This window comes from Hyaena hyaena, unplaced genomic scaffold (assembly GCF_003009895.1).
Source record: "Hyaena hyaena isolate Hyena2069 unplaced genomic scaffold, ASM300989v1 scaffold_74, whole genome shotgun sequence".
NCBI lineage: Eukaryota > Metazoa > Chordata > Mammalia > Carnivora > Hyaenidae > Hyaena > Hyaena hyaena.
The window spans coordinates 3,197,584-3,220,642 of record NW_024080706.1 but is presented as its reverse complement, the minus strand read 5'-3'; the positions used below and the strand labels follow the sequence as shown (position 1 = coordinate 3,220,642).

General features: G+C 44.1%; 2 protein-coding genes across 3 annotated transcripts in view; one reads left to right on the top strand and one right to left on the bottom strand.

Moving 5' to 3' along the window:
• TCP11L1 (t-complex 11 like 1) overlaps positions 1 to 13,811 on the top strand; it is a 34,648-nt gene extending 20,837 nt beyond the window's left edge. For both annotated transcript variants that reach the window (XM_039233363.1, XM_039233364.1), the window contains 4 exons: positions 939 to 1,135; positions 4,768 to 4,949; positions 6,648 to 6,820; positions 9,881 to 13,811. In XM_039233363.1, coding sequence (XP_039089294.1) covers positions 939 to 1,135; positions 4,768 to 4,949; positions 6,648 to 6,820; positions 9,881 to 10,083 — 755 coding nt within the window. In that variant the 3' untranslated portion in view covers positions 10,084 to 13,811. The remainder of the gene's footprint in view (positions 1 to 938; positions 1,136 to 4,767; positions 4,950 to 6,647; positions 6,821 to 9,880) is intronic.
• A 3,451-nt stretch (positions 13,812 to 17,262) lies between these two features.
• The window catches only part of CSTF3 (cleavage stimulation factor subunit 3), a 74,666-nt gene continuing 68,869 nt past the window's right edge, over positions 17,263 to 23,059 (bottom strand). The window contains exons 17-21 of the mRNA XM_039233347.1: positions 21,750 to 21,945; positions 19,432 to 19,585; positions 18,612 to 18,706; positions 18,405 to 18,465; positions 17,263 to 17,974 (exon numbers count right to left, since the gene is read on the bottom strand). Of these exons, the coding sequence (XP_039089278.1) occupies positions 17,772 to 17,974; positions 18,405 to 18,465; positions 18,612 to 18,706; positions 19,432 to 19,585; positions 21,750 to 21,945 (709 nt within the window). The 3' untranslated portion in view covers positions 17,263 to 17,771. The remainder of the gene's footprint in view (positions 17,975 to 18,404; positions 18,466 to 18,611; positions 18,707 to 19,431; positions 19,586 to 21,749; positions 21,946 to 23,059) is intronic.

Here is a 23,059-nt window from a genome sequence, read left to right as displayed (position 1 = left end):
TGTAGGCTGAAGAGCCTCAGCGTGAGAGTCTGTGGCCAGCAGCCGGGGCCCAATGGGGCACCCACTGCCACAGTCCCTGAGCCAGTCCGTCTACTCTTTCCTCCTCGCGTGTGCAAGCCTGTGGGCTACAGAGCCTGCCGCCTGCAGAAGGCTAAAGGGACGGTACAGCGGGCCACAGAGATCGTGCCACCTCCATTCGACAGAGCCAGGTGCGTCCTGCAGCAGCGAAGAGTGGTCCCCTGTCATGTCCTGGGCCACCCCCTTGGTTCGAAGGTGGCCTCCAGTGGCAGAGTGGCACACGTCCTAGGACCTGTCGGAGAGACTGGATGAAACCCTCATCTTTCTCTTGTGTCCCTCAGAATCTTCGGCGCATTACTCAGCTCAGAAAAGGAGGGAGCACGTGAGAGCAGATGAATAGCCCTCGAGGTTCCCCGACAGAACTCCAGACACTGCGCAGCAGAGCTCCCCTCCGGCGAGGCTGGAAGCAAACCAGATTGATAGGAGACTAAGATCTAGACAAGGAGAAGGCCTCCTCTTCAGCACGGAGAAGACTTTACACTGGGAAGCTCTCCCCAGTGCCTCCCATCTGTCTCTGGGCTAGAAGTTTTGCATCGCACTGAGCTGGAGTCCACAGAGCTTCCCTCCTCGCTCCGCAGCGGTGGGGGTGGGAGAGAAGGGAGTGGTTTGTTCGCGCTCTGTGTTTACTGTCTTGTTTAATCCTCCCAGCTGCCTGTCAGGTGGTAGTGTACATTTCTTTGTGTTAGGAATCTGATAGTCCTCAGCTAGTAATCGGCAGTGCCGTGATTTGAACCGAGTTTTATTTGATTCCGAAGTCCATACTCTGTATACACCACACCTTCGGGATGATCTTCCTTGAAGTCATTCCGAGAAGCCTTCCTCCTGAGTGTCATAGTAATGTTCGCAGCCTTGTCTTTCAGATTCCCTGGACTTTGTCACCCAGTGGCTGGAAGAAGCCACAGAGGACCTCGTGAGTCAGAAGTATAAAAACGCCCTGCCAGCTGAGGGAGGGGCCGCTGCCTCTGGAGAGGATCCCATGCCAAATGCCGTGGCTGTCCAGAATTATGCATACCTGAAGCTTCTGAAATGGGACCACCTCCAGAGACCTTTCCCGGAAGTAGGTGCTCCAGAGCAGTCTAATTGTTCATTTCTTTTTGTGCTGCTGAACTTTTAAAAAATTAGAGTTTTGTTGTGATTTAAGTCTCTTCCCAGAAAATTACCCCTTTTACATCGAACAATTCAGCAGTTTTTAGTATATTTACAGTTATATGACCATTACCACGATTTAATTTCAAAACTTGTCAGCACCCCAGAAAGAAACGATGTGCCCATCAGCAGTCACTACCCTTTCCCCACTCCCCCACCCCCTGGCAACCACTGATCTACTCTGACTCCATGGAATTGCCTGTTCTGGACATTTTGGATATATAAAGGGAATCCTACAATATTGGCCTTTTGTGTCTGGCTTCTTTAAGCATAATGTTCATGTATATTGTAGCATGTATCAGTACTTCATTTCTTTAAAGTTGTATTTTTTTTACTGTAAAATATACATAACACAAAATTTACCATCTTTTTTTTTTTTTTTTAAAGTTAGCTCTCAAGCCCACGTGGGGCTGAAACTCACAACCCCGAGATCAAGAATCACAGGCTCCTCCGACTGAGGTGGCCAGGCACCCCCAAATTTACCATCTTTTTAAAAATTTTTTTAATGTTTTATTTATTTCTGAGAGAGAGAGACAGCATGAGCAGGGGAGAGTCAGAAAGAGAGGGAGACACAGAATCTGAAGCAGGCTCCAGGCTCTGAGCTAGCTGTCAGCACAGAGCCTGACGCGGGGCTTGAACCCACGAATCGTGAGATCATGACCTGAGCCGAAGTCAGACGCTTTACCGACTGAGCAACCCAGGCGCCCCAACCAAATTTACCATCTTTTAAGTGTACGGTTCAGTGGCATTCACACGTTCACCACCATCCTTCTCCAGAACTTTTCCATCTTCCCAAAACTGAAAGTGTTTACTTAATGCCTTTATTTTTTTTTAAATTTTTTATACAGTTTATTTATTTTTGAGACAGAGACAGAGCATGAGTGGGGGAGGGGCAGAGAGAGAGGGAGACACAGACTCCGAAACAGGCCCCAGGCTCTGAGCTAGCTGTCAGCACAGAGCCCAGTGTGGGGCTCGAACCCATGAACCATGAGATCATGACCTGAGCTGAAGTCTGACGCTTAACCGACTGAGCCACCTAGGCGCCCCCTTAATGCCTTTAAACATACCTCATTCCTCCCTCCCCTGAGTCCCTGACAGTCACCATTCGACTGCGTCTCTGAATGTGGATGGAATTCTATAGTACTTGTACCTTTGCGGCTGGCTTATTTCACTTGGCATAATGTCTTCCAGGCTCCTCCATGTTGTGCTGCGTGTCACCATTTTCTTTCTAAGGCTGGGTGATCTTCCAGGGTGTGGCTGTACCTCATTTTGTTGATTTATTCATCAGTTGATAGATATTCGGGTTGTTTCTACTTTTTGGCTATTGTGAATTGTGCTGCTCTGAACATTCGTGTACAGGTTTTTCTGGGGGCACGTGTTTCAGTTCTTTGGGTAAATACCGAGGACGAGAATTGCTAGGTCACACGGTGACCCTGAGTTTAACACCTAAAGGAACAGCAGGGCTGTTTCCTGCCCCCCAGCAGCGTAAGGGGCTTCCAGTTTGTGTGCTGAGCTACTGTCTTGTTCTTATACAACCTGATTCAAACAGTAACAGATGCTGCTTTTCAGTTTTATCTAAAAAATTCTTCCCATTCCACGTGGATCAATATTTTTTTTCTTTTTTTTGTTTTTCACAGTAAGGACTTGTAACTGCGGTAGTCCTTTAAGAAGATGACGAAAAGGGATTTCCCCCGCTTTGTCTGTAGACTGCTGGTTTGCTGTGTTGACTGCCTTCTCATTTTTGAGGGCACTCGGGCCTTTTATCTCCAGACTCAGAACTGCTACTTCTCTAAATCTTTCTCATTTAAGTTCCTTATTTTTTCAAGATGATGGAAGCCCAAGGTTTCACCTCTTGCCTCTGAGTTCCCTGTTTTGTACCAAAAGAGGCTGTAAAGAGGGTGTTGAATTGAAGGGATAGAGGGAGGCTCCTTTCCAAATAGTGTCATGTTCTCTCCTGGGGGAGTGTTCACAGCCTGACATTTCGTTTAAAAAACAGCTGTGGGGAAGATGGTGTTTTCATTGGACTCAGATGTCTACCCCCAGAATCAATCTTTGGAAATCTCTTGTATCCTACACCCAAGTCCTGGCCCAAAGCAGGGATGCTGCTGCGTAACAAAAAGAAATGAAGTCAGGGGCTAAGTCTGTTGAAGCATCTCTGTTTAACAGTAGGGGATCTTGAATCTTCAAAGGTTGTCTTTACTTCTTCAGAAGCATTCTAGGTTAAGACCCTAAATTGTTAATGTTTTGATTTGGTGTGTCAGTCTCTTATAGCAAGACGGCCCTTAACATTTATTTGGTTAACCTGTAAAAACTCAGATCAGATGCCTTATCTCAGGGTTCCTTGCTGGCCCAGTCAGTAGAGCATCTCTCAAGAGTCTCAGTAGAGACTTTCAATCTCAGAGTCATGAGTTCAAGCCCCACGTTGGGCATGGAGCCTACTCACAAAACAAACAAACAAACAAAAAAACCAAAAAAAAAACAGCCTTTCTAATGCTCTTTCTCTTATCCCCCACAGGGGACATTGGCCTCGTAGGACCCAGAGGTGTGTAACATGGAGGAAGCAGTCATGGAAATTCACTCACTGACTGCTTTCTGGGTGGCTTTAGGTTGTTAGCAGCCATTCCTCCTTTTTCCACTTACCATTTCTTTTTCATTTCCTTTATTCACTTACTGATTCTTGAGGGCCTCCTTTGTGCTGGATACTGAGGGGAAACCAAGGCAAATAATGTAGGCTCTCCCTTCAAGCAACTTCTCCCCTCCTCCCCTCCAGTGCTCTGCAAGGGTGACTGGCTGCCTGGTTTGCCCGGGACTTGGGGACAGGACTTGGGAGTTCCAGTTTTAAAGCCAGGACATCCCTGGACAAACTGGGACGAGTTGGTCATTCTAGCTCAGTGCCTCATTACTCTTTCCTGTCGAAGGGTAAACGCGTAGTTATTTAGTGTTGGCCTTGCCACTTCTCTTTATATCTGTGGTTGTCTTCAGTCCCTGAAACAGCCCTGTGAAGCAGGAATCCCCGTTTTGTTGTTGCTCTTTCTAATGTTTCTTTATTTAGTGTGTGTGTGTGTGTGTGTGTGTGAGAGGGAGAGAGAGAATAGGCGGGGTAGGGGCAGAGAGAGAGGAGAGACAGAGGATCAATCCCAGGCAGGCCCCCTGCTGTCAGCACAGAGCCCCACCCAGGGCTTACACCCAGGCGCCATGAGATCATGATCTGTGCAGAAATCAAGAGTTAGATGCTCAACCTCAGCCACCCAGGTGCCCCAGGAACCCCCGGTTTGCATAGGGCTTGGAGAGTAGAAGAAATTCGCATGAGGTTATGCTATGAAATGTCAGTTGACCTCGGGTTCTTAATGAGCTTGCTCTACTTCAGCCTTTCTAAGGACAAAGGGGCTCTGAGGTGGAAGGATTGTTCACTCAGCCCCCGCTTAAAGGTCCGAAAGGACTAGGATATCCCGAGGGAATCTGTGGAGGCCCGTGGCCCCAGCGCCCTCTGCTGGCCAGCCTGAATCTCCAGCTCAGGGACCATTTCTCTTGTATTCCCTACAGACAGTTTTGATGGACCAGGCTCGCTTCCAGGAGCTCCAGCTCCAGCTTGAGCAACTGACCGTCCTGGGAGCCGTGCTGCTGGTCACTTTCAGCATGGCAGCCCCGGGAATCTCCAGCCACGCCGACTTTGCTGAGAAACTCAAGACGATTGTCAAGATTCTGCTGACGGACACGCACCTGCCGTAAGTGGCTGCCGGCTGTGGGGCGGCCCCTGCGGGCCGGGCGGGGGGCAGCAGGTGACAGAGCAGTCTGGAACGGGGTCTCCTGGCTGGTGAGGGGCAGAATTGGGACCGCTGTCTCACAAGTGACAGGAAACTTTACACCCTGGTTTTTCACTGCAGCAGAATTTATTCAGGTTCCTACGAACAACGTTAGAGTTCACTGTAGGGTTCGCAGGCCTCCAGGAGAGCGGCTTTCGGATGTTTAGGACCAGGACAGCTAGTACAAGATTGGTTTTCCATTGTGACCCAGCACACTCGTTAGGCACACGTAGCTGAAATAAAAACTTCACAGAGTGAAACTTCTCCTAACTATGCTTAGAAAAAAAGTCTTAAGACATTAAAAAAAAAAACAAAACTGGTTGCTTCCAAGTGAATTGCTTTCACAACCTGCTCACAGTTTGGGCAACGCAGCCCTAGCGGAAGATCCTGTAAGAAGCAGGTGGTGTTTCCCCAGAGTCATCAGGCTGTGAGTACAAGTCTTTGGCTCATGGCACGTTCCTTGTGGCCGTTTTGCGCTGCATGTAAATGGATTGTTTCCTTACCCACACGAACCCTCGCCTGTGCGGGGGCAGCTGCTGTATCTGCTCCTGCAGTGACGTCCGATCGGGTGATGTGTGTGGTTCACGGCATGTGGAGTGATGGTTTTAAGTAAGCACGGTGTCTGACAGGGTCAGTTCAGAGGATTCCGCAAGGGGAATGTCACCAGACATTCTCATCCCTACAAAACGGAGTTTTCCTGCCAAGAATGCACCAAGCCTGCACGTGTTCAGTATGGTGAGGGGTGTGTGCTCATGTTGTGACCAGAGCTCCTTGACTTGGGCCCGGCGGGGGCTTGCTGAGCAGAGACCCCTGCACAGGGGTGGCCCTGGGCTGTCCCTGAGTTCCCCCACAGCAGATCTGCTCTGTCTGCTGCCTAAAGCCGCTGATGAGGGGCCCTGGCTGGCACTTCCTTAGCAGTCCAGCCTCGCACTGCTGTGCCCACCCTGGCGCTCGAGGTCTGGCACACAGCTGGTTCCGGCAGCGAGCCCCAGGCTGTGTACATTTGCTCCGCTATTTCATTTGCCCAGAACAAAGGCAAGTGCCCTTCTTACAGAAAACCGGCCAGCAGGAGGGCTCCCCACAGATATTCTAGGAGAGCCCAAGGGCCCTCGGAAATCAAGGTGCTCATTTTCTTAACTTTTGGAATTCTGTTTTCTTTATTCTTTTAAAATAGTTAATACACTCTCGTGTTTCAAAAATCAAAAGGGATAGAAAGATATCCAATGAAAAGTTTCTCTCCCACTCCTCTCACAGCTACCTAATTTCTGGGTTCTTGTGTTTTGTTCCAGTGGTATTCAAGATCTTCTTAAGCCAAATCCAGCCTTATTTCACCACATAGATGCTAGTTAGAAGTTGGTTAGCCCTGGTATAGTCCGAGCCCTCCCGTTCCCAGTGTTCTTTCTAGCAGAGAGAGAGAGAGAAAGTCCCCTGAGTCAGATGTACACAGCCTGAAAGGTTAGGGGCAGGGGAGAGAGTCACAGATTTCCTCTTTGAACACAGTCCATGCACTGGTGATTGTGAGTCTTATCAGGACTTGGGCTCTTACGGGGCTTGAGTTGGGTAGACGTGTGCTTTGTTTATGGGCCCTCTCTGCCTTCTCTTTTCCCTTCTCTGCTCAAGCTCCTTCCATCTGAAGGATGCCCTGACTGCCGTTGGGGAGAAAGTCTGCCTGGAAGTGAGCAGCTGCCTTGTCCTGTGTGGGCTCACTCCCTTTACCACGGAAAAGGAGACCGTGCTCAAGGGCCAGATCCAGGCTGTGGCCAGTCCCGATGACCCCATCCGCAGGATCATTGGTATGTTTGGGTGCAGACGGGCAGCAGGGATGTGCCCTTGGAGGGCTGGCACACAGGCCCCTCTGAAGAAGTCTAGAAGGGTCTGATAGGTTATGAGTGCCAGTGAGTGAGGGGAAAGTGATTAACCACCACCATGCAGTTAGGGCAACCTAGACGTCTGGACAAGTGACCAGGCAGCTGTCACTGTTCTTTGGAATCACAGGCTTTGTTCAAAACCCTGCTCCAGAACTATGAGGCAATAGAAAATATATGGGTCGGTCTCTGCCCCCATTCCTGGCACAAAACCCCTAAGGCTCTTGTAATTTCCCAAGTGATAAGAGCACTAGAAGCATCTTTTGTTCTAATATTGGTCTTTGACCTGGATCCTGACACAGAGCTCTTAAATCCTTTGGAATTTCCTGGGTGATAGGAGTGTCTTTTGTTCTAGTGAGGCGAGTCTGGGTGGCTCCTGGATGGGGGCTGGTCACCGGAAGGACCAAGCCAAGATTACAAGCTTAGATTTTTGAGCTCCACTCCCTCATTCTTCAAGAGAGGGGAGAGGGGCTGGAAATGCCTCCACAAATACCCCAGAAGTTCAGGTTTTGGGGAGCTTCTGGGTTAGGGAATGTAGCCAAGTAATGGGAGGTTGATGTACCCCAACTCCACAGAAGCTCTTGCCCCCCGGACTCTCCTAGACTTCAGCCTGTGTGTCTGTTATTCCAGTTTTCATCGGTATCCATATCCTTTATTCTATAATAAGCCAGTAAACATAAGTGTTTCCCTGAGTTCTGTAAGCCGTTCTAGCAAATAATGAAAATCCAAGGAAGAGGAGGTCATGGGAACGTCTAGTTTATAGCCAAATAAGACAGAATTTGTGGGTGTTCTGGGGATCTACTGCTTGTGGTTGGCATCTGAAGTGGGAGGTGGGTGGCCTCATGGGACTGAACCCTTGACCTGTGATACTCCCTCCAGATAGTGTCAGAGTTGAGTACACCCAGCTGGTGTACTCAGAGAATTGCTTGGTATGGGAACCCCCTGCCCTCACCTACATCTGGTGCTGGAGTCTTCAGGATATGGGGTGAGCATGAATGAGGGGGCACAGGTTTTCTTCACAAGCACCTGCTGTGCATCTTGAGTGGGTGACCGATGCTTGAGTCCCCTCATCTCTCAAAGGAGGTAACACCGACAACCCTACACAGTTGCCAGGAGAGCTGCAGGACACAAGGCCCGTAAAGCGATTGTCACCATGTCGGGCTTCACATCGGAAGTACTCATGAGAGAGGAGCTGTGATTAAAATTATTACTCCGTGTGTTGGCTGTTCCTCTTCATCATCACAGCAGTCACACTGTGGAAAATTCTGGTCGATCAAGGAATATAGTGTTTGTCTAATTTTGGCGCACCTAGCTGGCTTAGTTGGTAGAGCATGTGACTCGATCTCGGGGTTGTTAAGTTTGAGCCCCATATTGGCTGTAGAAGATTACTCAAAAATGAAATTATAAAAAAAGTTATCGAATTTTAAAAATTCATATTTAATTTTAAAATAATCCTTTAGCTTCTTTATGAAACTAGATATGTGTTCAACACATAAATAATATTAGCAGGCTTCAGGCAAAGGCTGAAGGATCCATGGTTATCAGATTCCAGGTTGGAGTAGAGCCTGAACCAGAGGCACGAGCCCGCTTCTAATACCATGACTTCTTTTTTATTCTTAAGTAATATTTTATGGAAAAAGTTACAAGGATTGATGGTTTTTTAAAAATCAAATGATTTCATCCCATCATGTATAGGGCATGATGTCATCTATGAGCCACTTGGGAGGAGTCTCTTGCAGAGATATAAGGATCATCAGGATTAATGTGACTGCCCTTGGTAGAGATGCAGGAAAGTGCAGTAAATAGACCGCTGGCTAATAAGCTACTCTGTTCCCTGCCATCTTGGCTGTTTAGTAACAGCCAGTTACAGACCTGAGGATAAAAACCAGCCTTGGGGTAGGAATGATATGAGGATCTCTGGGTCTCGGTGAGGCTTCTAGCTCTGAGAACCTTAGGAAAGCAAACTGACTTTGGAGCAGGGATGATGGGACCCATCTGGTCAGCAGTTGCTCAGTCAGTGTGTACTGGGGTCCCGAGGTCATTTGCACCTGAGAGGGTCCCGCAGAGCAGGGGGTGGGCGTGCAGTTTGAAAGAACCCATTTAGTATAGATGCCCCTATTGCTTTTGTAATACAATCAGCATGAGGTGTGGCTTGCATATTCTTTTGGTTGATGAGGACAGTGCAAAAGCTTCATAGAAATGGGCTACAAAAATATCAGCCCAAATAATTCCTCAGAGTAGTCCAAGTTTGCAAATGCCCACAACTCCATGGCCTTCCACTGTAGGCATTATTTTTTTAGAGTTTTTATTTATTGAGAAATAGAGGAAGAGATCGCAGGGGAGAAGAAGAGAAAGAGGGAGAGAGAGAATCCCAAGCAGGCTCCGTGCTGTTAGTGTGGAGCCTGACTCGGGGCTCGAACCTACAAACTGTGAGATCGTGATCTGAGCTGAAAAAGTTGGACGCTCTACTCACTGAGCCACCTGGGAGCTCCTCTTGTTTTGGTTTTGAACTTGTAATCCCTGCTATAGTCCTCTCCCACCACATTTTTTATGGGATCTTCAATAATGGCTCACGGTGTTCTCAGTGACACTATCTTGCTCCTCAGAGAGCAAAACCTGTCAACAGTCTAGTCTCCCTTTGTTCATTGGTGGATATATTCTTCCTTTCCAAATGTATTTGGAGCTGTGAGCTTTTACTGGGGGCCAGGACTCATGCCAGGCCCTGTGCTGGGTGCTGGATGGTTTGAGGGAGGGGATGAGGAACAAGAAGAGCGTGCTTCTTCCCTCTTGGAACTATCTAGTGCGGGAGAGGAAGTGTTACGAATGGGGTGAGTGTTCAGAAGGGCAAAGTACTGTGGGTTCTTGGACTAGAGGTGGGCAGGGAGGACTTTCCTGAAAAAGGGATGTTTATGATAAAAACCGAAGCCTAATTAGAAGTTTGTAAAGTCCTGAACAAAAAACAACGGACTGCTTTCTTTTCTATCACAGATTCCCGAATCCTGATCTTCTTAGAAAGCTACCTTGCCTCAGGCCATCAGAAGCCCTTGCCAACGGTCCCTGGGGGATTGGGTCCGATTCAGAAAGAGCTGGAGGAAGTTGCTGTTAAATTTGTCCGCCTGGTCAACTATAACAAGATGGTCTTCAGTCCCTACTATGATGCCATCCTCAGTAAGACCCTTGTCAGACCCTAACACGTGCGCGTGCTACAGCAGCAGTATTAGCCTCTTGACACAGAATACCTGTTCTCAACTATAATGTTGCTTTGGAAAATGCCTATTTAGTACATTTCTGTGTAACACCACTGATTCCAAAAGGAAGAGTATTGTGTATCACTGTTGAAAAACGCACTGAATTCAATTCTGTTTTGCAGGTTTGTATTTATGAGTGCAAGTTTACAAATCAAGAAGCTTCTTGTTATCTTGAGTCTCCTAGGTAGCACTTGGCTTTTACAGGGTGAACTGCCATGTGTCCACCCTTACTGTGTCCTGATTGTAGCTGCCTTGTCTCTCCCAGGAGGTGGGGGCCTCTCTTCTACCATCTGGGTAGTTTTTCTTTCAGACCCCCAAGAGGATCTGCCGGCCACCCAAGAATGAGAAACCGAGCCGTGACTGTGTTGAGACTCTCCCCCTTCTCTGGCACGGACCCCCACTCCTCCCCCAGCTATTTTGTGTTCGAAGGGCTATAGATAGTCTTCCCACCCCTCCGCCCCCTACCCCTTCACCCCTCCTGTTTATTGCTTTCTCCCTCCTGGCCTAGCCAGAGCCCCAGAGCCCTTTCGTTCTAGAGGAGAGTTAATTGATTTTTAAAAACTTATTCTTTTATACAGGATTTTTCCTGAGCCTGGATGATAGCAGTTATGACTTACAGAATCTAGAGAAAGAAAATTCTTTGACTTTTAAGGTTTGAAAGTTTAGGAGGAACTATTTTTTTAAATAATATATATGTTGATGTAGCATAAAAGAAGACAAATGTCTTGAGTTTTTACTGAAACATTCACTCTGATACAGTACACAGATGTATTGTTTGGATTTGAATTTCAGAAATGGATTGAAGTGTTTTCAGATAAAATAGTGTAGTGTAAGCTCACTTATTTCTTGGATAAGGAAGTCATAGAAAATCCCTGGTTTTTGAGGAGTATTTTTTGAGGAACTTCAGGGACCAGAATTCCTGACCTATCCTGTGACCAAAAGGGTAGTTGGGGTCTCACAGATGACCCACTCTGTTAAAAAAAAAAAAAAAAAATTAAAGGTGTGTGCGTGCGTGCGTGTGTGTGTGTGTGTGTGTGTGTGTGTGTTTTAGACAGGGACGTTATGTTAGAAGCAGAGCCATTGAAGCTGGAGTGAACTCCCAAGAGCTGGAACAGCAAAAAGGGAAATGATGCCAGGAATCTTCAAGCTGCTGGGGGGCGGGTGGGACAGGAGGTGTGGTGGACACCAGAGGAACCGTCACCCTGTAAGACCAGACCTCCGTCGTGTGGTACAAGCTTCAGGAGAGGGAATGGTTACGTTGGGAATGTGATTTCTCTAAATATGCTCTACAAACTGTGTTCTAATGGTGTTTTTTACTTGCAGTCAGAAATGTGTGCTGCGTTATGTGGCCAGAAGTCATATTATTAAAGTTAATACTTAAGGACAAATCTTCCCTGGTTTCATTGGAAGGGACTAAAAGTTCAGTAAGTTGAACTTTTAAAGAACAAAACCACAAGTCTTTTATAGTGTCTTCAATGAGGTCTCTTCTGGAATTGTTTCCGGAGGTTAGGTAGCTTGTTGGGTGAATGGTATTCCCCAGGCCGAGAAGCCCAAGCACTCTTTTAAGTTGGCTCCATGCCCAACGTGGTCTTGAACTCACACCCCGAGATCAGTAGTCCCGTGCTTTACCAACTGAGCCGCCAGGCGCCCTCCCCTACCTCAGCACTCTTTTGCCTGCCTCAGCCTCCGAGTGTTTGGAGTTTTGTCCCTCCTGGTCCAAGGATGAAGAAGAGGAGCTTTATCCTGAAATATATGGGGTGGATCAGCATTCCTGTAGTCATTCTTCCCAAATCCTAAAAATTCTTTTTGCCTTCTTTTATAAGGGTTAACTCTTTACAAGATTTTTTTTTCTTTCCCCTCACGTGTTCCTGAATTGATAAAGTTTTGGCCATTTGAAATCTTGATGCATATATTACAGGGACCTGCACGGACTCTCAAGCCCCCCCACCCCTGCTACCTCAGTGACCACTGGTGGTGGTGGTCTCCAAACGGCAAAGCCAACAATGAAGGAGGCAGAGTTCAGAATCACAATATTCATATTGAGTTGTGTTGTTGCTCTTTGAAAATAAGTGGGCTACTTTCTTCCAGGAATCTCACAGGATTATCACTAAGGGCCAGGAAAATTCGTTTCGTTCATTTAGTCATTCAGGAAATGTTTTATCGAGCATCTCCTTGGAATTCTCCCCTACAGCTCTCTCTCCAAGATATGTACCCTTTGGAGTGTAAATTATCCTTCAGAATTGAACCGGTTCTATATAATGTATTCTGATTGGATTTGACATGATTTTCTGTCTAACGGGTTTGTGGACACAAGCATCTTCTATGAAAGTGCTGATTTTATTTGGCTGTAGTACTTCACCGTGGATAGACTAAGCGCCTTGAGAGTTAGGTCCATCACAGCAAGGCTGTTAAGATTTATTTGGTGGTCTCATGAATGAACGTCTAGAACAGTAATTGCCACTTTGTCAGCCCTCATTTGGGTGGTTGGGTGGATGGATTCCCAGTCTAGATGTTTTTTGAAAATCTCAGTACTTTTAAAGCAAGCTGTACAATGTGATTGTTCCTGTAACCATATTACCCAACTATAAATAATATACTTTGGTAAGGATGTCTCACTGATAAATACAGTAGGCAGGTGCGTAAGAGCTTTTTTCTCTGAAGAAAAGTTATTAATAAGTCTGACACACTAGGCGTGTGCACATACCGGCTGACAATTCCAAATGGGTTATTTTGCAGCTCTGTTTCTGTGGAGGCGCTTGTGTTCATTTCTCCAAAACCGTAAGATTTCTGGGCAGAGAGGTGCTGCTGCCACCACCTTTCCTGCTGAGTTTCAGGGGGACTAGGTGTTTGCTGTTGGACTTCCAGTGACCTGTGGCATGCCCCAGTTTACATGTGTGTAACATTTGTATTTCTTTTAACTTTGAGGCAGGGTGGTGGAGTGGAAAGACTGGGAGCTGTCAGGAAACCAGAGTTGTGACTCCATTTCTCTTAGGTCCTGATTTGCCCCAGTTAGTACATATCTCTGGCACATGTAAAATCAAAGGACTAGACTTGATCTTTAAACTGCTTTCCAATCCTGACCTTCTGTGATCTGCCTGACTTGAGTAACTTAAGTATACTGCGGTAAGATGGTGCACAAAGCTTCTGATTCAGAGGAAGATCTGGGTTGGAGTCTTTTCTCTCTTGCCTTCTTACTGGTTGTGTGATATTGGGCCAGTCATTGTCCCTTGGGCCTCAGCATTTTCATCTGTAGAACGGGAAGATGACTCACGCTTCCTGTGGGGATTAAATGTGATCATGGATATTAGAACGCTTTGGACATTAGAAGAGGACTGTAAATTGCTTTGTTAACAAAGGAGAGCCTATAACCCTTCGCCTGTATTCGACTTTTCAGTCAGCACATTCTGCAGGCCTGAGGGAAGGTTCTCCTCCCTGACCAAGACTGATACTTCTGTCATCTCTTCTGTGCTAAAGCTGCAGTCTTCCCTTTCTCCTCTCCCAGCCTCCACCCCAGTGACTTCTCCCCATCCTCACCTCTGTATTATTTGAATTAAATGAATGCATGAATGAACAAATGAAGGACAGTAGATTATGGGCTGTGAAACTCCTATTTAAAGGCACGATCTCATTGAAAACATAATCTAAATAAAGAACCACCATGATGTTTGCAATTGTGTATTTATGTTGGATTTTGTATTCTGTAACTATTTTAATGGGTAGCTTTTTTTTTTCGTATGTTCAAAACAACCTAATGGGACGGAGGAGGAGGTACTCTAAGCCCGTTAAGCTCTTTTACTCTGTCAAATGCTCACTGATCCTTTCAGAAATAGCTAGAGCCCTGGGAAGTAAGTGTCAGAAACCTCAACAGGCAGAATGTAGTTACGTCTGCCCCTTGTGTGGATTTCTGTTGCCATTGCCTTCTGAACCTAAGGACCAGAACTAATCCGCAGGCCTGGTTTGAGTTTGAAATCAGATGTGTCTGGGGTTAGTAGTACTAGTCAGTCCTTTTTTTACATTTTATCTCAACTATAAACACTGAGAACCTTAAAGAGCAACTTTGTTTTTAATGTTTATTTGAGAGAGAACTCAAGTGTGGGGGTGGGGGGGAGGGAAGGGAAGGGTGCAGAGAGAGGGAGAGGCAGAGTCCCAAGTAGGCTCAGTGCTATCAGCGCAGAGCCTGGCCTGACTCTCGGCCCCATCCCTCGAACTGTGAGATCATGACCTGAGCTGGGTCTCTGCTCAACCAACTGAGCCTCTCAGGCTCCCCAAGCAACCTCTGACCTAAACACAACCCTAGAATTAAAGAAGCTCCCCCATTTCTGTCTTTTTCATTCATGCTGCCTCTGCTTTCCAAAGTGCCGTCTTCCTTGTGCTCAAAGCAGAACTTTGGTCAGGACTCGGGAAAATTTAGAAAACAGATGAATTGTTTTTCTTGACTTTTATTCCCAAAGCTTGGTAAGCTGACCCTTTTGTTGAATATGTAAGATTACTTAGGACAGGAACATGGTACCTGAGTTTTGTTCCTTTGTATGAACTGTCCGTCAGGACTTGTGGGAGTTTTATTAAATAGAGCTTCGCTTGCTGAGTGTCAGGTAAGAGGTCTATCAACATTAATAAGTTTGCTTTGGGAATCAAAATGTAAAAAACAAATTTATGAACATGGTGGCTATGCTTTTACTATCCTGTAAATGAACTCTTGGTTTTACATGCTAAGTATAGGCCAGTAGAGGGTTATAAAACTACCAAATAAATTCATAATTATTGACCAAGATTAATATGTTGACAAAAGTGTATTTTTTTTTTCATTCTGACGGTACAATTTGGTTGTTCAGTTTTAGATTTATTAGGTAGCTACAGCTTTTTACTTTACTAGGTGTGGCAACAGATGAAACCTCTTAACTTGAAATTCAGTGCCAAGCACTGGAGTTTCACTGATTTTTGTTTAGGAAGGATGTAGAAGTCCTTACATCTTACCCACTTCTAGAATTGTCATTATTTCCCCAGTTCTAGAATAGCCCGGAAAATGTCATTGCCTTGATAAAAAGGAAGAATATGGATCTCTTTTGGAAATCTCTGCTGGGCCTAGCAGTATGGCTGTATGACAGGCCCTGTGCGTGTGGGCCTGGCTGTGGCGTGAGCATCTGCACGTTAGATTTCCCCGAGCAAGTTCAGCCACTTGTTTGTTCAACTGTCTCTACAAAATGAATGGTCAATGCTCAGAATCCTGTTAAAAACTAATCCATATGTATCTGCAGCAGAACATTAGAAAATGATTTCTTCTCACAATCTTTTTTGTTTAAACAGCAGATAATTCTAAGGAAAAAAAATCTTAGAAATAAATACAGTAGGAATAACTGTAATACACAGAACGGCTGCTTAGTGGCGCTTTTCATCAAGGTAGGGAGGTGTGTGTGTGCGTGCGTGTGTGTGTGTGTGTGTGTGTGTGGTTTGTCACAGCGCGAAGAGTCATTTTTCATGCATTCGTGTAGTTTTGCTTTGCCGTTTAGGCAAACATCACTGCAGATCATCACAGGCATCTGGAGCGTTTCTTGTCCTTATGACGCTACGCAAAGACAGCACCTCAGGAAAGACCCCATATCTCTGTCCTTGAAAGCCTGTCATGCTATTTGGCACTACTTGTACCTTTCAGATTTATTGTTGAAAACCGTATTCAAAAAATCAAAAACACAGGTCTTAAAAATGATACTTGAGGATAACAAAGGCAGAATTAGAGCCAGTGAACTTTGAGGATATTTTAGCCTTAAAGGGAAAATACAAAAGACACATGCTTGTGATTAACGTGTAAATATTACCTGGCTACATATAAACTTCGGTAAGAAAATGATTCCAGATAACCTTTTTTTCTATTACAAGTCAGAGTTTTATATAAATATTTGTAGTTGATTTTAAAATGTTAGCTATTTAATCACTTTTGAATTCAGATTCTAAATTGGGTGGGAGCCCAATATTTAAGGATTTCTTTATAATTGTAATACTTTTTTTTTTTTTCTTTTAGCTTTTATTCTGAATCACAGTCCTTAGGCCCAACTAGTTTTCTGTCTAGTAGTTATTTTTTCGTCTTTTTCAGTTTATGTATTTATTTTGAGAGTGTGTGTGAGCACGGGAGGGGGACAGGAGGAGGAGAGAGAATCTTAAGCAGCCTCCACGCTCAGTGCAGAGCTTAATGCTGGGCTTGATCCCCCGACTGCAGCATCACAACCTGAGCTGATATCAAGAGTCAGATGCTTAGCTGAATGAGCCACCCAGGTACCCGTCTAGTGGTTTTCCTAGAAATGAGTCAGAGGAGGTACTGTTGCTAACAAGGAGTGGAACCTAATTCTTTGGACTTAGAATTTAATGCTGTGTGTAGGTCATAAAGAAGACGTTAAGTAGTGAACATTGCTTTTAATAAAAGAGAGATGAAAGGTAAAATATCTGCCTCAGATTAATTGGGATAAGTATGTTCATATTTGAGGATTTCTGAAATGTTTAATTTGCCTCCTAAAATTAGATGCCTCATGTTTTCATTTAGTACTAAGACCAGGAAAGGACATTTAGTTAAGTATACATGTAGTAAATAGAAGGTGGCTTTGTATTGTCATTTATTTTAAATGGTATTGGCTGAATAAGTCGCTACTTTATTATTTATTACGTTTATTTATTTTTGAGAGAGACAGATGCAAGCAGGGGAGGGGCAGAGAGAGAGGGAGACACAGAATCCGAAGCAGGCTCCAGGCTCTGAGCTGTCAACACAGAGCCCAACGCGGGGCTCAAACTCATGAACTGTGAGATCATGACCTGAGCTGAAGTCGGATGCTTAACCAACTGAGCCACCCAGATGCCCCGTAAGTTGCTATTTTAAATACATTCTTTTAAAAAATCTTTATATTTGTGAGAGAGAGAGAGAGAACACACGCACAAGCAGGGGAGGGGCAGAGAGGGAGAGAGGGAATTCTAAGTAGGCTCCATGCTGTCAGCACAGAGCCTGATGTGGGGCCTGAATTCATGAACTGTTGAGATTGTGACCGGAGCTGAAACCAAGAGCCAGTTGCTTAACCGACTGAGCCACCCAAGTGCCCCTTAAATAAATTCCAAATGGAAGAAGCAGCGGGAGGCATGACATTTTTGAGATCCTTTTATTTTTTTAAAGGATTGTTTTAAAATTTTAAACTACAAAACAGATTCCATACATTCTGCCATAAATAAAAACAAACAATAAGGCAGGACTCTACATAAGCAAACCAAGAACTGTTTTCAGAAAATGTGATAAAATGCTTTACAATCATAAGCCGTCCAGTTTTTAAAATAAAACTGTTGAAAACTCACAAGTCTTCAAGCGGCACATACAAGACACCCTTGAAGAGGGAACAAAATGTGGTTCTGCCATTTTGTGCTGTTCTCACATTTTTGAAAACCTAATTTTGCTCAGAGCATAGGTCTGTTCCATATTCTAAAATTCACACAGGTTGGTTTGTTTTTCTCAAGAACCATATGATAGAGGCACCAATGACAATACAACTTTGTTTCCAAGGACCTTGTAACAAAGCATTGTCTCTTTTAAACATATGACTTAAGAGGCAAAAAAGGAATCCTGGATAAGTTTCCTTTCAGAGGCAGGAGCAGAGCCTGTTTCACCGAATTCGCTTCTGCTGCCGCGCTCTGTAAATGTCATGAACGGGGGGGACAACAGCTCCCTTTTCTTCATCTTCATCTGAATCCTCGTTGGGCCTTTTGACCGCCTTGGCGAGCACTGCATTGCTTTCCACGGGGCCGTTGCCCTCTACGGCCAGCTCCGGGGCGCCACCGGTGATGATCCTCACAGCTTCCTCCACAGCTACTCAAACAAAACAGAAAGGACTGTTGGAAGGGCATTCAGAGTCCGCTCCTGTGACAGGTTCTGCCCTGCTCTTCCGGACACGTTATGGCTGATTTCATAGCCTACTACTGGCAGAGCAAGGGAGAGCAGTCGTGATACTACATAATTAAAGGAAAGACCAAAGCTGCTCTTAAAATTACTTTCATAAGCCGACTCTCCGTGTGTGTTCACACAAATAGAAAAGATCTGCTTTTATGACATTTTACTCAGTGACAACAGGATACGAACAAGCCTCTCTGTACCAAAGAGGATTTGGAACGCTCTGAGGCTTCACCGTATTCCTGCAAGATGGCTAGCTGGAGGAGGAAACCTCAGTGGCAGAGAATAACCATCTCCTGTCTAGGAGATCATGTGAATTCGGCTCTAGGGTCGAGCTGTCCTCACTTACTATTTGGTATCTTGCATCTTCGGAAAATCTCCATCAGCTCATCCACTTGTACAAAAGGACCCTGTTTCGACACAAATAAATTTTAATCCCCAATAATCTGACACGTTAGAATTTGTGCTACTTTACGTTTCCCATGAGATAAGAAAAGAAGCACACAGTTCTTATGACCCATAGAGCAAGTATCTGTCAAGAAGACTGTAAACAAACCTGGAAGCAGATGGGAGGAGGGAGAAGTTTCATTAAAACGACAGCTGCAGGCGGTACTGGGAATACGCCACCGGGGACAGGATGTAAGCCTGGTGCTGTGAGAGAAGAGGAGGTAGGAATCAAATAGGATGGAAGAATTCCTATAAACAGCTAAAATAAGTTCATAAGAAGTAATTTATACATAAAGTTCTAGGTCTATGTTGCTTTGTTCTGGACATCTTCAATTGCTTTTAGTGCTTTATGTGTTTGACCAAACTAAAGTGGATGAGACAGCGCAGTCTCAACCCCATGGCCACTGGGAGGCAGAAAAGTAAACAAGTGACTTTGAGTAAGACAACCCAGGGGCTGAACTTGAGTCCGTTTTTGTCAAAGACCATTTCTAAGCCTCATAAATCATGTGTTCAGCAACCCTGTTTAAAGTCCATTACTCAACAACATATTTAATCAGAAGGGCCTTGTTCACATAGGATCTAGAGGGGCTACTACCCATTAGTAGGTATAAATGATACCAAATAAAATCATGAAGTAAGTTTCCAGTTGTACAGGTAACTCAGATGTAGCAGCATTTTAAAGACTGTCTAATGTCACTGCCAAAATTGGTTACTAGAATCTAGGTCATTGAAGGGTTTTTTTGGTTGTTGTTTTTAAAGACATTCTTAATTCTTCTTGCTTCAAAGGTTGCAGCCAAGTCACTTGTCATGGTGACCCTGAGTCTAATAATTAACCTACAATGGAAAGGTTACACCAATCCCCCACCCCCACCTCTGGATTTAAATCAACAAACAGAGGTCTCGGTACTGGATCTAAAGTCATGGCTTACGTGCTAAATGTCGTGGCTGAAATGGAATCATCTGCTGAGTGTCTGGTTTAGGGTATTCTGGTTTTCTATCCACTTCATCTTTCAGAACAGGCACTATAGAAGGAGCTACAACTGGGTCTGGAATTATAGCTGCTAGCTTAGCCCGGGAGACATCCTGAAAATGCAGAACAGAAGAATCCTAAACCTGAAAAAGGGACTTAGAGTATAATTGTACAGTTCTACAGTCTCGAGGACACACTGTGAATCAGTGGGTTAAAACCACAGAAAGAGAACCAAGAGGGATAAGTAAGAACCTGATGGTAAAGATGGTTAAATACTCAACAAGGGACGCTACGCTGGTGTGTTATAACCTCCCCCTAACCCTGGGTAAGAAATCATTAGACTCCGTGTTGCCGGGTAGGACATTTGTGGGATAGATACAAGCTTTTCTGGGTAGATACTGAAGACTAGGCACCAGGTAGAGATGGGGGTAATTTGTGAAAAAATTTGTAATTTTAGGTGTATTTTTCTGACCCTTCCCTTCCATTAGAATTGAACAGTATGAATTTCTTTAAGTGAAGCTGGGTTAAGTGAAGTCCTGCTTTTATGAAAGCTAAAATAATCACTTAAACTAGTTAATAAGGTTTTGTTAGCAAAATAAAGGATTATTGCCAACTTATTGTTACAGGGGAGAAGGAACATACTGGGGGAAGCCACTATTTGTCCAGGGAATAAATTTAGCCATTTATTCCCTCTTTGATGAGCCAGATAGTAACATCTCCATTTTCTAGAATGGACTGAAGCTCAAAGAGCTTCTGAGATCTCGAAGGTCATCTAGCTAAAAAGGAGAGCAAAGACTGGGGACATGGCCTCTGACCTCAAACCCATGCACCGTCCTCTTTTTAGTTTATCAGCGATGCCACACCAGGGCTGAGAACAGTTCTCCAAGATGGATCAAAAGGAGCAGTATGGCCACCTAGCAGTGGAGGCCCCGTCCCTGAGGAGTTCCTGCTATGGGCGCTGGTGTCAGCCTGCCTGGCCACAGCCCGAAGAGGCCCTCATGCCACCATCAGGAGGTAGAAGAGCTTTTTGCTTTCTCAACATTTGCTTGAATGTAGTTGGGGCAGATCTAAATGAGAAGACTCACTGGGAATTGCTTTTTTTTTTTTTTTCCTCTTCCCTTCTCCCATTACATACACACTGCAGTACATTTAATCTTTGTCTCCAAAAATGAAAGAGTAGAGATAGAAGATGGAGAATTCATATTTAAGTAGTAGTTCTACTTGGAAAGAGTAAAAAGAGCTCTATTTTCCTTAATTTCCATTTTCATCTTGGCAAAGTTGAAATAGTCCTTGCTAATTTCATATAGTAGTTTTAAAAGATCTTTTGCTTTTCATTGAGAGGTACTTAAGCAGAAGCAGAACTTAATCATCCCTGAGCAGCAACCCCTAGTTACGGAATAGGATTCTGGGACTGGCACAGAACTGTGGCTTCCATTAATGAAAAGGTCTAAAGTTCAGTTACGGGTAAGTTTTCTCAAACATTTAAATCTGGTTCACACACCAGACTGGTGAGACCCAGGACAAAAGAGGCTGGTGAGGAAATGGAGACTGATAGTCAGGAACATTCTAATGCTGGTTAGCATAAAGGATCCTGTGGATATAGCTTCCTTTTGGATTTCCATCTTGGTCTTTGTTTTTATGACACAGAAAAGAAAAAAATCAAGAAATGATAGAACAATGTTTTTCTCAGCAAGGGCTATTATGGATGGAGCTGTATAAACATTAATATCTTTCCCCCTGCCTGAACAAGTTCAGGGGCCAGATTTCTTATGACTCAGATGTCTGAGGAGTTCCATTCCTAAATAAGCTAATTTCCTCACGAGCCCCCCTGAAGTACTGTTTTGAGATACAAATCCCGCAGGGTACTGTACGGATTTATAAACAAGTCTTGAGGGTTCTTCATTATGCCTACAGGAGCTACACTTGGTTTAAGATCTATCAAAACACGTTCATCAGTTTTAAGAACTATTAGAAATTTTCTTCCTTCCACAATACCTCCATCTGCCCACCGGACAGAAGATACAGGGTGTTGATGATGATGTCACAGGAAGGACGAAAGCATTTGTTAAATCTCACTCTAATTCTCACTTTGTTCAGTATTTTTGATACTCATGTTTCATAAACCCAAGGAAAATCTCTGAACTTTTCTCCTGTTTTCTGCAAATCTATTCTGAAACTAATTTCTATCTCAGAATTTGCTTTAGAGGTATGTTTACCCATGAGCTCTTCTAAAACATGGGAAAAGTAGGGACACTACTTTTGACTGTAAGTACATACCTTATAACCAAGCGCTTTTAGTTCACTTGCAGAGCAAGGATATAAATCCATGAACTTGTATCTGTCCACCAGCAAAGCTGTTTCTTTGCCTTCATACTCTTCTTTGAATGCTGTGAACCGTCTTTTCTCCACTTTGAGTATACTAGCTAGATCACCAATATTGCTTTCAAAAGCTAGAAATCGGGCCCAGATTTCTCTGTAATAAATATAATCAGTACTTAATTATTCTGGGTTTGGAACAGGGACCCCATTTACAAAAAAGCCTGAAGTTCCCTCTTTCCCTTTTTTTAACCATAAAAAGCTCTTATTAAACTATAGGACAGTATAAGAAATATCTATATATCGTCATTACTTAGATTTAATCATTGTTAATATTTTGCCATACTTAATCTTGCTTTTGCTGAAGTATTTGAAAATAAATTATAGACATCATGAGTTTGCCCTACACATTAGGGTATTTAAGCCCGTTTTTGAGTTTTTACTTATTTAGCACATTTTCCTATCCCCTGTGATCACTAAGAGCACATTTCCCTTAAAGAAGGTAAACTTTAAGAGCAAGAGCTGAAAAAGGAACATATTGGAACAGATTTCCAATTTCTCCTGAAAAATGTGGCTTTTTGTTTAGTGGCATAAATTATTCTGTAGAATACATTCTTCATTCAATGTAGGAATAAAAATATATTCTAAATTCTAATATGGTTGCTCCCTATTTTTTCTCATTAACAGATTATTTGGGACATATTTTTTACCTCAGCACTGTTATAACAGCCAAAATTAATTCTGAGACTCTACTTAACTATCACTAAGCACCTTTGTGCTAAAATAACATACTGAATGCCTACTGTATACCAGGAATAGGGCTATCACACAAAGTCTATAGTGGTAGACATTTTTACTCAATGACGTAAGGTTTGGAAAGGTTATGAAATCTGCCCAAGGTGTAATCAGAGGGCTAAGATGGAATTTGAACCCAAGACTCCAAAGCCTTATTTCCACTGTAGTACTACACCGTGGTTCCTCTGGTAAAACTGATGGAGTCGAAAGCAAAACCAAGGATGTAATATGTCTGGTATAACTTTGAATACGTAACTTTCAATATGTAAGTCATTGCTTTCGGGTAAAGTAAAATTTTCAGAACTTTATTTGTTCACATCAATTTCTAGGGGCATAGTCAAGTACGAAGATATACTAAAGTAATTGCTAATACAGCTCTTTAATCAGTATGCAAACATTTTTAAAAAATCTTAAAAAAGGGGTGCCTGGGTAACTCAGTCAGTTTAGTGTCTGACTCTTGATTTCAGCTCAGGTCA